General features: G+C 40.0%; 1 protein-coding gene across 1 annotated transcript in view; it reads right to left on the bottom strand.

Annotated features, from left to right (window-relative positions):
- Positions 1-7,990, bottom strand: part of LOC105919898 (disks large homolog 4) — a gene marked incomplete in the record, with an annotated part of 106,632 nt that extends 98,642 nt beyond the window's left edge. Inside the window, 1 exon segment of the mRNA XM_036143184.1 lies at positions 7,252-7,990. Within this exon segment, the coding sequence (XP_035999077.1) occupies positions 7,252-7,281 (30 nt within the window).
- Positions 7,991-15,845: the final 7,855 nt, after the last annotated feature.

The following is a 15,845-nucleotide window of genomic DNA, read 5'->3' as shown; positions in this document are numbered from 1 at the left end:
TGTTATGTAATATCACTCCTCTGTGATTCACTGGCATAATGTGTTGCAGTTTGTTGTTTATTTTTTAAAACATTTTAAAGTGTAGGAAGGAGCAGAAAATTACATAAACTGGCGAAAAAAAGTTATGCCTTCACACTCAGTTTTAGCCCGTTTGAACAGAAACATTAAATCCTCATGTTCAAGGTGATAATGGCACCTGGATGTGACATTTCATACATTCATACTTCTATATAAGTGGGTGAGAGCTGTTAAAGACTTTTATGTAATTGATTTAAGCCTTTGTAATTCATTAATCGTGTTTAATAATTTTTTTGTCAAATGGCGCAAAGTTTTTCAATCCTAATTAATTTGACTTAATGACTCAGTGAATAAATAGACACATAAAATGACGATATACAACGGTGACTACCGGAATTTAGTGTAAGCCAGAATGCTGATGCTTTTGTGCAGCCATAGCGATTCGGATGCAGTTAAATTCAAAATACCTTCAGGCAAGAAAAGCAAAAGATTTACTCCCTTAACTACTATGGAAAATGTTGAATTTAATGATAATATAAAATTATTGTTAATAATAATAACACATATATTTTAGAGAACAGGGTTTCTGTAATTTCTATACTGAACATTGTTCAAACCACTTCAGTGTCACTCTCTACAGTCACTATATTTTAGTGGAAGCAACTTTTTAATCCATCCATCCATCTATCCATCCATTGTCTGTATCTGCCAAACTATGTAGGGTCCGGGGGGAGAGGGGGACCTAAGGTAAGGGGAGACCCTACCCTACACCCCTGATGTAGATCCTCTACATCAGGGATCTTCAACTCCAGTCCTCAGGGTCCCGTGTCCTGCAACTTCTATGTCTCTGCTTCAACACTCCTGAGTCAAGTAAAAAGGGAATTAGCAGAACTGTGGAGAACTTGGCTCAATCAGAATACCCTTAATAACAGCTTCCAGCTCCTGTTCCTTGGTCTATCACGAGGTCAACAGTAAGAACTCCGTTATGGAAAAGAAAGGAGCTTCGGACTGCTGTGCCGAATTCGGACAGCCTTTGACTCCAACGTCATCACATGATGGAAACGCACATGGATGATGCAAGTCAGATCCGGGTCTACAGCCTTCTGAAAATGAACTCCAAAGTGTACGCTCTCTTTTCTTCTGACATTTTCGGTGATTTCCATGAGGGAGGTCACGCAACGGATTGTGGGATACTTTAAGGGTTCTTATCGCCGGTAAGGGACGTTGTGATGTCCCTAGGCCAATTTTTCTACCTCCTTCCTTACTGACTGCACTATTCGGACAGCGCTGATCATGGCGACCGCCGACGCACTTCCGCTTTGGCTAAAGAGTCCTTGCTCTATAAGTTTATTCAGATAGAGCTCTTGACTGCATACAGAGGAGGTAATTCAACCATTTGATTCAGGTGTGTTGGACCAGAGACACATCTAAAAATTGCAGGACACCAGACCTCGAGGACTGGAATTGAAGACCCCTGCTCTATATGGATATATTTTTTCTCATTGTATTTACAACATTCGGAATGCTTAAGCATAATTAACCACAAGGCAATAAAGTAGAAGTAAAAATAAGCTTTCTGTATTGAAAGCATATGGGCATAGTAGCACTGACAATTGTTTTTTTCTTCTTCACCTCATGAGGATGTCTTATTGGACCCCCGGTATTATTTGACTTTAGATTTTAAATGCTGGGGCTCTGCAGTAAGAATCATCTGTAAAGTTTACTCTCAAACGCAGCTTTTAAGCTTACTTTTTTCTCCTGTTATCCTGCACTGTGTCGTCTCATTGGACTCTCTAGCCTCTGCACTTTCCCTGCCAAATACACGACAGAGGGGAGTGCTCGGCAGCTCTGCTATCATTATGTGCTGCATTCACTTGCAGTTGGAAATATCATACTTAACCCTCTGTGTTGAAAATTGCACAGTGGGATTGAGCACATTTGATGTGTATTGCTAAAGAAAGCAAATGTCTAATTATTGGAATATCATGTCATAAAGATCTGCCTTGACTGGAATATGTGTTATGTTGGGTGACACATGTTGTTTTGTGCAGCATGAACAGTGTTAGTAGATTAAGAAGCCGTAAAGTTGTAAAGTCTGGTAAACTAGAAACTGCAGTTCCAATGCCAAAATAGCAGATGCCGGTCTGAATCAACTTCTTCAACAGAACCCTGCTGTTGGAAAGATATAATTATTTTCATTTTCAGTAAATGGATATTCGATTAAATGATTAAATATATATATATATATATATATATATATATATATATATATATATATATATATATATATATATATATATATATATATATATATATATATATATGAGGACCTTATTTCCTTATGCTTAGACCTGTGTAAAACACATTTGTCAGTAGGGTGGCTTAATAGGTTGCAACATAGTTCGAAGAACATCAATGTTCTTGCATAAGTACTAATAGGGCCCCTTAGTTTAGCATCCACCTTTAGGTTCATCAACTATTCACAATCCCCAATAACTGAACATGAAAATCAGCAATTGAGCACTGTCCTAGGTCACATGACATTTGGCCCCTAATGGCTAAAAGTTACACAGTGCTGCTTTAAGTTTCATTTGCAATGACAAATAAAGATGATTATCATCAATATCATTATTTTATTTTGGAGCACTGCTGCTAATCCATGACACAAGAGCGCACGTATGAGGAGCTCTATCACTCAACACCACTATGGCTTGTGTATTGTTAACGAACTTTTGGAAAAAGAGTGCACTTATGCTCAGAGCTCCTCTGTTGATCGCAGACAAAGGCAAACCTTTGGCTTCAGGCGGACTTGTTTCTTTAAGAAACGGAAAACTGTCATAAGGTATTTAGATAAGTGAGAATAATGATTTATTTGGGTTATGTTTTACTGTGATAGAACTATCTAGACCTACAAAGAATAACCTTTCACATTGTGCTATTCGATTGTCTGTTATTTTGTCACGTTTGATACCAGTTTGAGTGTTTGTACATGTCATACTGTGTGAGAATACTGTGTGAGAATAAATGTTAAAAAAAAAAGAGATACCACTACCAGACAAATATTATCTGGACTATTTTTAAAGCCTTTTAGGACACGCAGGTTTTTTTTTTTTTTTTTAGCTTGCATTCCAAATGTAGACGTATACGGAGGGAAGGGAACCACTTCTGCAGTTCTTCCATTAAAGGTGGAAAGCTACTATTTCTTGGCTTAAATGTTTTCACCCAAGGTCATTTTATAAAGCCCATAACTTTAAATTCAAAGGGAAACTTACCATTTAAGACTTAAAGACGGATAAGGTAAGGCTTCAGACTTCACACTTTTTTTTTTTATTATTATTACAGAAATCACTGCTTAGCACAATAGTGCTTTAATTCATTTGTCACTCACTGGCTCATTGTGCCTTCACCCACACACAGTAAAACTTTGTGTACAGACCTTCGCAGGGGAAGCAACATTGTTCACATAACCTGTTATACAGTATGTGGGTGTCAGTGAACAGCTCACTCGGGGAGCTGCTCGCCCATCAGCTGCTACATGATGGCAAAGCCACACTCCCTACCTGCAATGCAGCCGGCATCTATTAAACTTTAATAGGTCACATATAAAGGAATATAACTTGGGCATTTGTGTCTCGAAAATCTCTACTAGTCCTCTAACAGCGGACAACATGGAATGTTTGTTTAATGCCACGCAGTTAATTGTTTTAAATGCTGTATTTAGAGTTTACATGTGGCACTGCTTGAAAAATAAAAACCTGCCGTCTCTAGGTCTTCGCAAGGGGCTACTTTGAAGATCAGTCAATGCGTTCTTTAATGTACTTTTTGTGCGCTAACTTGGTCTATTATAAACTGACCATCTGTCTCACAAAGTTCTTGGCAAAGGCCTGCTCTTCTTTGCCAGCTTTATAGTAAGTCTTTTCTCAGTTTGATAGTGATGCGGGATCCTGGAACAGGTTTGGTGAAATATCCACCTCCACCAAATGTGGTCTTTAACTCACTTTTTCTTCTTTCTTTTTTTTTTTGATTATTTAGCTTTAGTAAAGCTAAATTGATGATTAACCCTCAAGATTAACCCTCAGATCCTAAGACCTAATATATGTTCAACTTTAGTGTTACCAGGGTGTGAGGCACTGGCGAGTTGCTGGTTTGAACCCCCGCTCTGACCGTCTGAGGCGTTGGTCTGAGGGCCCTGTGGTGCCGCTGTATGGCAGCCTTGCTGCTCTCAGTCTGCCCCAGGGCAGCTGTGGCTACAAATGTAGCTTATCACTGGGAATGGGTAAATGACTGAATGTAGTGTAAATTGCTTTGAGGTCCTCAGGTCTTGATAAACTTTGGTACAAGTACAGGTTAGCAAGATAAAAGTTAGTTCAGCTGGGAAAAGATCTGAATCATTCTTCCATGTGTATCTTCATAATCTGTTATGCCACAGCTACATTGTATGTTATATGGATTTTATGTGAAAAAAAGTAGTGCATAATTAACCTGACTCAAGCCAGACGTATGCCGCTCCGCCTAGCTCCACTCACTAACATCTGGGACACCGCCATAGGAATTGCCTTTATTGAAGGCTGGGCCTTATCAAAAATTCTTGCATATGATTGGATAAGCCACTTGTCTGTCATCTTTATCGACGTGCTATTTCAACCACTCACACCGAAGCTAACCCGTGACGCTGTGAGAGCGACGCAGGAAAAAAAATGTAGGCAGATGATAACATTTTTTTTATGTGTTTGCGGCTCTAGTGGCACGCGTTTTATTGACAGTGAGCTGACAGGAAGAGGGGAGAAGACAGGCGGCAAAGCGCCGCGGGTCGGAGTCGATCCCGGGCCGACCGCGTCGAGGACTAAAGGCCTCCTAACATGGTTTGTGCTAACCGCTAACTGCTAACAGCTAACCGCTCCGGGGCGCGTCCGCATCTGCAGCGGACGCGCCCCGGAAAACAAAACTTGCCAAATCCGGTCGGGAGAAGGGCGAAAACATAGTTTCCACCAACAAAAGCCTTCAGAGCCGTTCTCTGATGTTCTTTTAATGAAACAATATTAGGTAGATTGGACAACACGGAAGAAATAGCTGCATCAATGTTAACGCTTGCTTCCTCGACGAGCCGCCATTGCTGTCTGAATCAAAACAGTCTCACGTCACGGTCGCTTCTCCACTATGTCACATCTATGAAACTCCAGCCCTGCGTCCTGATTGGCCAGACAATAAAATTGGTTGGAGAAATCACTTTCTATGGGAGATGTCCCAGATGTATGTGAGCGGAGCTAGGCGGAGCAACATACGTCTGGCACGAGTCAGGTTAGTGCATAATACCCATAAGTACAAAGATAGTTAGTATAGTATTTTAAGTATAAATCTGGAAAGTGTGGTGTGCATTTATTTTTAGCATCATTTACTCCTGATTACTCTTGAAAAAATCCAGTTCATCAAGCTCTGATTTCACATGCCCGCTGAATTGGTACCTTGTAGGGTCATCTTTAGCTCTAGGTGTACCTGCAAGTTTTTAGAGGTATGTCTCGGCCAGCTTTGCAAATCTAGAGACAGATTTCCTCCCCCTTTATTCTTTGTAAATAAATCAAGCTCAGTTTGATTTAATGGACAGCGTCTGTGAACATTTTCAATCTTTGCAACAGATTCTCAATTTAATTTAGGTCTGGACTTTGACTGGGCCAGTCTAATATATGTATATTCCTTGATATTCCAACAATTTCGCCTTAGCAATGACTGCCTATTTAAGGTCTTTGTCTTTTAAGTTTCAAGTCTGTTGCAACCTCTAACAGCTGTTTTTTCAGGATTGCTCTCTATTTAGTCCCATCCAGGATCATGATTGGTGTTAGTTTTTCATCACACAATGCATGTAGGCCAAAAAAAGTAATGTTTTGTAACCCACAGGTTTTGTTAATATATTTACAAATTAGGTAATTTTTGAAGCTAGCTGACAAAATGCTAGTTATGACAAAATCTCTCTCTCTCTCTCTCTCTCTCTCTCTCTCTCTCTCTCTCTCTCTCTCTCTATATATATATATATATATATATATATATATATATATATATATATATATATATATATATATATATATATATATATATATATTTATCAAGGTTCATCAAGGATCCATTTTCAAGGCACTGTATGTACTTAGGTAAAGCTGTACAGTATGTCTGCCACCTCATCTGACTGCACCCCCTTATCTATGTTTAACTGACCAATATTCTCTGTTGCCACGGAAACAGAGAGGTTGATAAGCAAATGAGTGTGCCATACTTAAGCACAAATTTATGTAATACATCCGAAAGCACCAGCTGCACTCACGCCTGTGCCACCAATACCAAATAAGCACAAACACACGAAGAAAAAAAAAAAAAAAACTCCTCTGACGATCACAGCCTTCACACAGCTGTAGGAGCCTGTGTGCATTTCTATTTGTGTTTCCGACTTTTTGTCATCACTTCCTGCGAGAAGCGGCGCCCAGGTGCTACAGTGTAGTGTTCGTTTGCTGTTGAATCTGCTCGGATGGGAGCGCGGACCCTGTTGAGACTGTCGCTCGCTGAACAGCGTCTGACCCCTCGGCGTGTCAGGTGTCACACTACATTAGAGCTGCATTATTCTCTCTTATTAGCCAATGTGCAGGACCACATCTCAGGAGCGCTGCCGATCCACGGCACATGCCTATGACATAACACGTCGCTCAGTTGGCTTGGTCACAAAGTGCGGCGTGGGTTAGCTCTAGCATTCGAGATTAATAGAAAGCAGTGGATACCATAAGGAACGGCATGCAGATTTCCCACCCAGGATCTCCTCCTGATCCGTCCTGCAGCGCCGGCTTTACAAAGCCACCGCAAAAAAAAAAAAAAAAACACACTGCCTCTTCCTGCCTTTAAAACATCCACGCAGGTCAGCCAGCCCCGGTGTATGAACTCCTAAAGCATGACACCGAGTAGGAGATGCGGAGAGAGTGGGAGAGAGGGTCATGCAGAGAGGGAGAATATATCAAAGAATATTCGGTCCACACACCTCTCAGTTAGCTCCGCTCATCCAGCGTTTCTCTGAAATCTACAAATGCCATAAAAGAAACCAAAGCCTGAAACAATTACCAAGATGTGACACCCATCTATGCAGATGACATACCTTCATAATTAATGAATTTCTTTCCAGTTGTGGCACCTCTCACTCTCTTTCCCTCACACACACACAGAGCACAAGCTTGTGTAGGAGACAACAGACAGGCTTACCTTTGTAGTCACAATGCAGAGGCAGTCCATGGTACTTAGAACAAAATATTGGGGTGTATCTCAACCCCCCCAACCCCCCACAACAGAGGGCTGAGACCCCACGCCCCTCTCCCCAGCCTGCCCCACTCCTACGCTCTCACTCTCGTCCTGCCTTTCCCCCCTTTTCTCTCCTTCCGTGAATCTCTTCTTTGACTAACTGAACCAGCGAGGGAAAGAGAGGATGGAGGGAGGGGGGGAACATGAAAAAGGAGGGGGAGGGCCACAGGGAAATGGAGAGAGAGAGAGAGAGAGAGAGGCAGCAGTGAAATGAGTGAGGAGAAGGAGAGGAGAGAGGGGGTCTTTGGAATTTAGTAAGAGAGGGGAGAAAGAAAGGAGAGCGACTGGAAGGTGAGGCGTCTATCCGATATCCAGAAGAGCAGGTGGTGGAAAAAAAAAAAGAAAGAGGAATATAAAAAGAGGGGAGGATGGAGATGGAAAGCAGAGGTGGTGGGATTAACGACAACAACGACCAAAAAAAAAAGAAACAGGGGTTTGGGGGAGTCAAAACGTGGAAAGGAAGGGAAACAGAGAAACAGAGAACAGAACAGCAAAGCAGCAGAGGATGGAGAGGAGGAAAAAAAAAAAAAACGAGGGAGGGGGACGGTGAAGGAGAAGGAGAGTGGGTGAGCGCATGCGAGTGTGTGCATGTGAAGACAGAAGGAATTAGACCGAAAGCGAATGTGTTGAGGAGGAGAGTGTGAATTACATATGCATCACAGAAAAAGACACGAAGCACCGTGAGAGAGGAGCAAATTCCCCCCCCCACCCTGAAACTTGAGTTTGTATTAACCAGATAAAGACGATGATGATGATGATGAGAGGGAGAGCTCCGAGGTTTATCTGCTTGTTGGGAGCACTCTGCAGTTGTTGCCTTAGCAATGCTGCAATGTGCCTGCCTCAGACTGTCACATGTGACTATGCTCCTGTGTAGGTGTTTGCGTGCATTTGTCCGTTCAATTAGAAGAAAATTGAGGAGAGAAATCACAGAAAATCACAGAGCATCACATTCAGATAGTTAAGCAGTGGACTGGTAGCAACGTCTATTACTAAAGGTCCAGATTAATGTGACTTTCAATATGTAGGCTTTAAATCTTTTCAATTTCTGTGTCTTTATCGTCTGGCCAACTGTTTCGCAAAGTTTCGTGAAATTGGTGCAAAAGTCAAAGCACTCCTCTGGCACTGCTCTGCCTTTAAGACTGCGGACCGTACCACTGTGAGTAGTGCGGAAAAAAAGGGGGGGGTGGACATGTGCTCTTGTGTCTTTACATCATCAGATCTATAATTGGACATCACCCATCCTCGTCCCCACTTTCCAGCTCCCGACAGCGCTGGAGCAATGGTGCAGCAAAAAAGCAATTTTAAATGATGACCACACATTCGATCCCTCAGGGCAAATTGCAGAGGCTTTGATCGAAAATGAACAGTGTAATACAAACACACTGGCATCGACAGATGGACAAATACTGCAGATGGCCACAGTTACAAAAAAAAAAATACCGTGAAGCATGCTTTTACAAACGTGTGGCAGAGATGGAAAATCAAAGTTACCTCCACGTTCACTCCTTTTAGAGTCCCCTTAAAGAAGAGGTGACATTTTTTTAACAAATGTACACTTCATGTAAGAAGAGCGTACATGAATTTAGAGAGTACAACACAACTATAAACTCTACATAAACCCATTTGTCACTTTTTAATTCTGGTCGGTTCAATCCAAATTAAAAATTGTAGCTGCTGTTTTTTTCCCCCTCTGGCAAAAGCCTTTATTATTATTTTGTAAATAAATAACCACATTTTCTTTCACTAGCTATGTTTACACGCTTAAAATTTCACCATCAGATTAAAACGTATTTGGATTAAATATTCAGGTTTGTACTGTTTATATGGGCACACAATCAATTAATCTGATCATAATGTGCGTGTATATGCACCTGGATTTATTCAGAATAGAACCACTCTGACAAGCGCAGTTATCAAATTCCCCTAAAAAAAAAAATACAGAAGAAGTACTTCTGTCTTTGATAAACAACAAAAAATAGTAAAGAAAGCCAACGTCACGTTTACGTTGGTCGCACGTGTGCACTGGGGTCAGTTTGCCACATGCAGAATAACCTGAGCATGACAGCGTTTATATGCTCCTTGATCGGATTGTCAATCGGCATAAACCACCCGTCTCATTCGGATTACATTTCATTCCGATTGAGTTTAATCATATTCCAACCGGGCTTGTTTACATCAGGAGTTCTCAAACTTCTCAGGGCCAGGGACCCCTTAGCAGCGGTAGCATTTTTCAAAGGACCCCTTTAGATTACTCATGCTGATAGTATTTTTAAACAGCCTTTTTGTACTGTTAAATACATTAGGAATTATGTATGGGGTTTTAAAAAAAAAAAATCTATAAATACACCTAATATTAGAGATTTGGTGGAGATTGGATCCTGATTTTCAATAAAGCCAAACTATAACTGTTGTCATACTTCCCAATTTCAGCTGATTTGGCTTTTACCATACTTGATGAGATGGACGGAGGTATATATTTGTCCATTTTGTTACTTTGATCAACCCCGACACATCTTCAGCAGTACCTCCTCAGGCCCGACAACATGTGGTTCACGGACCCCCAACCAGTGGTTCACGGACCCCCAGTTTAAGGGCCGCTCATTTACATGACGCTTTTTTATTCCAATCAGCTCTTTATTCCGATGACTTTTGTCCACGTAAACATAGCTACAGTCACCATTCTCTCCTGTCTGATCGTTGTTGGTGGTGTCTGACTCTTCTGGTTGCTATCATACATTTGGGTGAGATTCTTGCCCGCGCATTTAAGCTGCCAGGGTTGCGACTTTGATTGATGCATATCCTGAATTAATCTGATTGGATAAGGATTGACACAAAAAGCACTGATTGGCTACGGTAATAGAAAGCTATGCCCTGAGGAGAATCTTTAAGTAACCAATTGGAGACCAGCAGGAAGTCAGATGGAAATCAAAGGTTTAAGAATACACATACACAATTATTTGTCCAGCTCCCCTCATCATTGATGTGTATGCTTAGACACACACACACACACACACACACACACACACACACACACACACACACTCACAATATACTTAAAATAAAATGGGAATGCTGAAAAATCAAAAGTCAAATAAATTTTATGAGTGGACGAATGTGATAATTACTTTTAGATTTTGTAATTTATGAATACTTTGTCTACAGTTTTTCCTACAATTTTGAGGGGCGCAGCACTGTGGCCCCCCGGCTGTCACCGCAAGATAGAACCAGGTGGTGCTGCAGTTCTCTATTACACATTACTGGAGCTTGAACATGTTTTTACCGGAAATGTCAACCATTGCCACCTGATCGTGTGTTAGAAAATTTAGAACCATATTTGGAAAAATATACAACTTTGTACCCCAGTTTTCACTCTCATCTTTTTTGCTAATTCAGTTGCTAATTACATGGCAGTTCTTGCATTAATGCAAGAACTGCCATCTCGATATTGCTGGTTACAATACAAGTTTTTTATGATATTTTGATAAAACTAAGGATATAATTTTTTTAGTTCTTTTTAAAACAAACCCAATGTTTAAAGAAGTCTGTTATAGTTGTAGAGCATATTTATAAAGATTTAACCAGTCTATAGTTTGCAGTTTTTGTGCTGCTTTCCATATAAGGTGATTCTCCTGCTAAAAAGATGAATATCATACTTTGTTGTGCGCCTTAACAGTCTCATTCAAGCTGTTCATCTATGGTTGGCAGTATTTTAGATTTTGACCTAACAGCTGTGATCAGTTGCCTCAGGCCTCATATGATGTCACCAGAATAATCTATTTTGTCGAAACTTGTTTTTCGGAAGGTAGATTGTTATCTTAATCGAATAACTACCAACAACCAAATAGCAACATAAGCAGAAATAAACTGACCCTGACATGCTTTTCTATTGATCTAAAAATAGATTTATTCATTTTACAAAAAAACATCTGACATGCGCCTTTAACTCTAGTCTAAATCCTCTGGTCATCTGTATGGAATAACTTTTTAGACACACAGCAGCTTAATGTGACTCAGTTTTAATGAGATTCCAACAGAAGTAGTTGAAGTAATATCTCACATTGTCATCATGTAACATTTAAAAACTCCTACCAGGCCTTAATGTCCACTGACAACTCTATCAATTATGTATTTAAAGACTTACATGTGCAACTTTTTTTTTTAAATCTTTGATTGAAGTGCATTGGTCTGTTTTAAACTCTGAATTTAATGAGCACGGTAAGGCAATGATGGCAGAGAATTTTAGACGAGACGTCGGTATATATAGCAACCAGGTGTGAGACTGCGGCCATTTTCCCCACTCAAGAAAAGTATGCATAACCTATTGAGAGGTTGCACTACTGTGTAAATTTCCCAGCGGGGAGCTCTGTCGACCCACATTATTACATGTAAAACGTACAGACATATGTTTCCACGCTGATCAGCAGCCACAATAAAATCCTTGACAGGTGAAGTTTATCAGATATTCACATCAAACTGTGACGTTCTGCCAGAAAAAAACACAGTGTCCTAGACTCCATGTGGAGATTACTGTGACACATGCCGCCCACCTAAACACTGTGGCAGACCGCGCACTCCCCCCAATGGTGACTGCATTTCCTGACACCATCCACTACAAGGACAAAAAAGAAACTCCACAATTCAAAAAAAAAAAACCTCTTTATGCCTCGACCTCCAGACTCCCCCACATACAAAATTTCTTCCTGCCTTTTTTGTAGAAGCTGACACATTCGCAAGCGCAGACATTTCGTACGGTGAGAGGAGTTTTATTTCGATAAAGATAATGGAACACTGAACCCTTTTTTTTATACACGCAAGCCTTAAGAACTTGTTTTAGCTCCAATACAAATTAAATGTATAGGTCCTGCTAATCAGACAGTGAGCATTAATATCTAAAGGTCTCGAATGCTCCACACAATCAGACACTGCAAGACGGCCCTCAGACTCCATGTTCATGATTTAATGAGTCATAGCTGTTGGCCCTCTTGCACCTAATGTATCGTTAGGCAGGAGGTTTTAATGTGACTGATACAGAGCAAAAATATTCACTTCGCTTGAGCTTTTTCACATTTTGTCCTATTGCAACCATAAACCTCGCTGTGCTTTGCTAGGATTTAAGTGATGCACTAACTCAAATTAGTGTATGATTTTAAATTGAAAGGAAAAGAGAAGTGCATTCATTTACGTTTAACCCATTTACTTTGATACACCTGAGTAAAATCCAGTACGATCAACCCAGGAAAGAAGTCATCTAATTGCTAAATAAAGTCCAGCAAACAGTTGAAGACCTAAGAGGTTTGTTAGACAACATTACTGGAGAAACAGCATCACGATGACCAAGGAACTCAGTAGAAATCTCAGGAAAACCTATTAAGATATCCTCTTTAACTGACAGGCTGGCAAAGTGAACATTATATCTGACAAAAAGGCCAGAAGGCCTTTGAGGAGCTTGTAACACTGGAGGAGCGTTAGAGATCCACAGCTCAGGTATCAGAATCTGTTGACAGGAGAACACCTAATGGTGCGTTCTACAAACCTAGACTTTTATGGACAGGTTGAAGGATTGTTGAAATTTACAAAGAAAACCCAAACAAGTCATTTCTACAGTTTGTCACAAGCCATGTACGGGACAAGAAAAAAAAACACACAAAAAAAAAAAAAAACATGTGGATGTCACAATCCAGAAGTTTTTGAATGTTTTGGTTTCTTTAGGTTTCATTTTTTTCCTGTTTATATTCTTCAGTTGCTGCTATTTTAGTTCATACATTTGTGAATTAGGTTCTTAGTTCGTTCTTTTAACATTTTGTATTATTTCTGTTCGATTCCTTCCATGCTTTCCCCTCCAGTTGCGGTTTATGATCTCCTCGCCTCAGCTACTCTGTCGTTATTAGCATCACCTGTTCCCCAGCTCCACCTGATTGCGTTCACCTGTTTCTGCCGCACCTTTTCCCACACATCCTTACGTATTTAAGATCACTAATTCACATTATTCATTGCTGGTTTCTCTGTTGTTTTCATGCTCTCTGTTGCTCTGCCTGAATTTGTTGTTTTGTTTTTCCTTCTTGCTGTGCCTGCTTTAAGTTTGCTATTGAATCTTCTATTAAATCCTCGTTTTCATCTTGTGGCTTCCAATTTCCTGTTTGCGTTTTGGTCCTGCTAAAGCCTCACAAAACATAACGGTGGAAGAAGTGTACTCCGGTCAGATGAGGCCCAAAATTGAGCTTTGTGACTAACATGCAACATTTTATATGTGGTGATAATCAAACACCCTGAGCACACACACTAAACCAATAAACATGTTGGTAGTAATGTCATGCTAAGGGGAAATTCTTCTTAAACAAAGACAGGAAAGTTGGTGAAAGTTGATGCTAAGATGGATGGAGCTACTTCTAGGGCAGATCTAGAAAGAACGCTTGGTAGAGATTGCAAAAAAATTTAAATTGGAGTGGAGGTTCCTTTACATAAGGAAAATGACCCTAACCCTACAGCAAGAGCTGCAGTCCAGTGCATCTTTATGTGTTTGAATGGTTCAGTCGAAGCACAGACCTGAATCTAACTGAGAATCTGTGGCATCTGTGTGTGCAGTTGCTCTCCATCTAATCCAACTAAGCTTTTGTTAAATACTGCAAAAGACTTGCTGTTGTGGTCCTGACAAAAAGGCGGTTTCACAAAGATCCGACTGAAGAGTGCTGAACACAAATGCATAGCACATTTTCATATTTTTATTTGCAAAAAAAATAACTTAAAAGATAGTGTGATTCTTTCCATAGTTATGTACTACAATGTATTTATCTCTCACATATAATCCAAACAAAACACATTAAGATTTGTGAATGTTTTGTGGAAAAATGGAAGGGGGTGATCAAGAGGGATAAATACTTACCGACAATAGAAATATTTCATACTATTGTGAATGTTTATTATATACATATACTTTTAAAATTACTTTTATTCATTGTTACTTTTCAGAAAAAAAATTAAAATTCTCATCAGTACCAAAGAGACAACAGATCTGCTTGTGTTAAACAATACAAGTTGGACCTTTGTAATCAGGATTCTTTTAGGATTTGAACTGCCAATCAGAGCCGATCAAGGGAAAATTGGCTGATTCTGATCCGATTGATTGGTGCGTCTCTAATCCGGAATAAACTACAGTATAAACCGCTTACAGATAGTGAGTAAGTCCAAATTGTCTTTGCTTGTATTTCATGCTTTAGTGCATCCAAAGCAAAACGGGAATAAAAATCTTCGGAGGTGAATCGCCTTGCCGTGGCTTTCAGAAATCGATTCACAAACGATAGTAAATATTTCAGAAATACCTCAAAATAGATCGTGTTTTTGCAAAAGCATTAATAATTAATGTATTGAAAGGTTACATTATAGCTTCTTTATCTTAAACTCTAAATTTAAACCTCTCTTGAGCAAAACAGGAATTGTACAGGTTTTGAGCGAATGCTATGAAACAGAGAAAAGGTATATTCACATGATCCAATATGGCTGACCTCCATATAAGATTTAGACGATTGTGCCGTGACGTTGTGACGCGCGCACACAGTTCTGCCTTCTTTGACAGAACTTTGAGAGTCTTATTTTGTTTGGGCTTTAACGGCCGAAAAAATTTGACTGTGGAAAAATTACATAACACTGATGAGGATTATGTAAGAAAGGATGTATCTTTAACCAGCAAGCCTTTTCTTTTCCGTATAAAACACCCACTCATACGCACAGGGACACATACTTACACATGCACATGCTGTTAAAAATATGTCATGCTACAAGAGGCAAAGAGAAAAACCTCCCCCCGCGGACGGGTTTGGATGCTGAAAGCAATTCGGCTGGTGTAGACAAGCCTCCATTATGATAGTCCTATAATAAAACTTCAAAAGCACTCACCCAGAAATATGCAGAGTCCATCCTGCTGTGCAGCTTTGCTTAAAGACTAAAGTGTATTTGGCTCTAATGGTGCGCTTGTGACCCAAAAGTAGGCCAAGGACAAGCTTTGGTCATCTAAACAGGCTGGACCCAAGCAACGCGTCCAGATCATGGGGCTGCTGTTTGAACAGTGGCCTACTTTTTCTTTAGGTGGGGCAACGGCTCAGTATTTATCACATCTACCTTTCTAGCCCATTAGATGGAACGCCGTTCTTATGCAGCGCTGTAAAAAAAAAGCACTTCTCTCCTCATAGATTTCTTCAGTTTTTGCTTTTTATGTCACACTTATATTCATGCCAGCTCAAACAAACTTTTAATATCAGGCAAAGATAACCTTATTAAATACAAAATTGAGTTTTTTTTTAATTATTTCATTTATTAAGGGGAAAAACAATTCAAACCCATCTGGCAATGTGTGAAAAATGTATGTCACAAAACTATTCTTCCCAAAGTGTTGGAGACCATCAAGATGTTTTTATTTATTCAAATATGAGACGGGGCTATGTGTTATTTTGCAGTATGCAGTGATTTTCACTGCTGTTTTCATATCCATGGATGCCATTTTAGCA

This window comes from Fundulus heteroclitus, chromosome 11 (assembly GCF_011125445.2).
Source record: "Fundulus heteroclitus isolate FHET01 chromosome 11, MU-UCD_Fhet_4.1, whole genome shotgun sequence".
Taxonomy (NCBI): domain Eukaryota; kingdom Metazoa; phylum Chordata; class Actinopteri; order Cyprinodontiformes; family Fundulidae; genus Fundulus; species Fundulus heteroclitus.
This window is presented reverse-complemented; position numbering and strand designations above follow the sequence as displayed.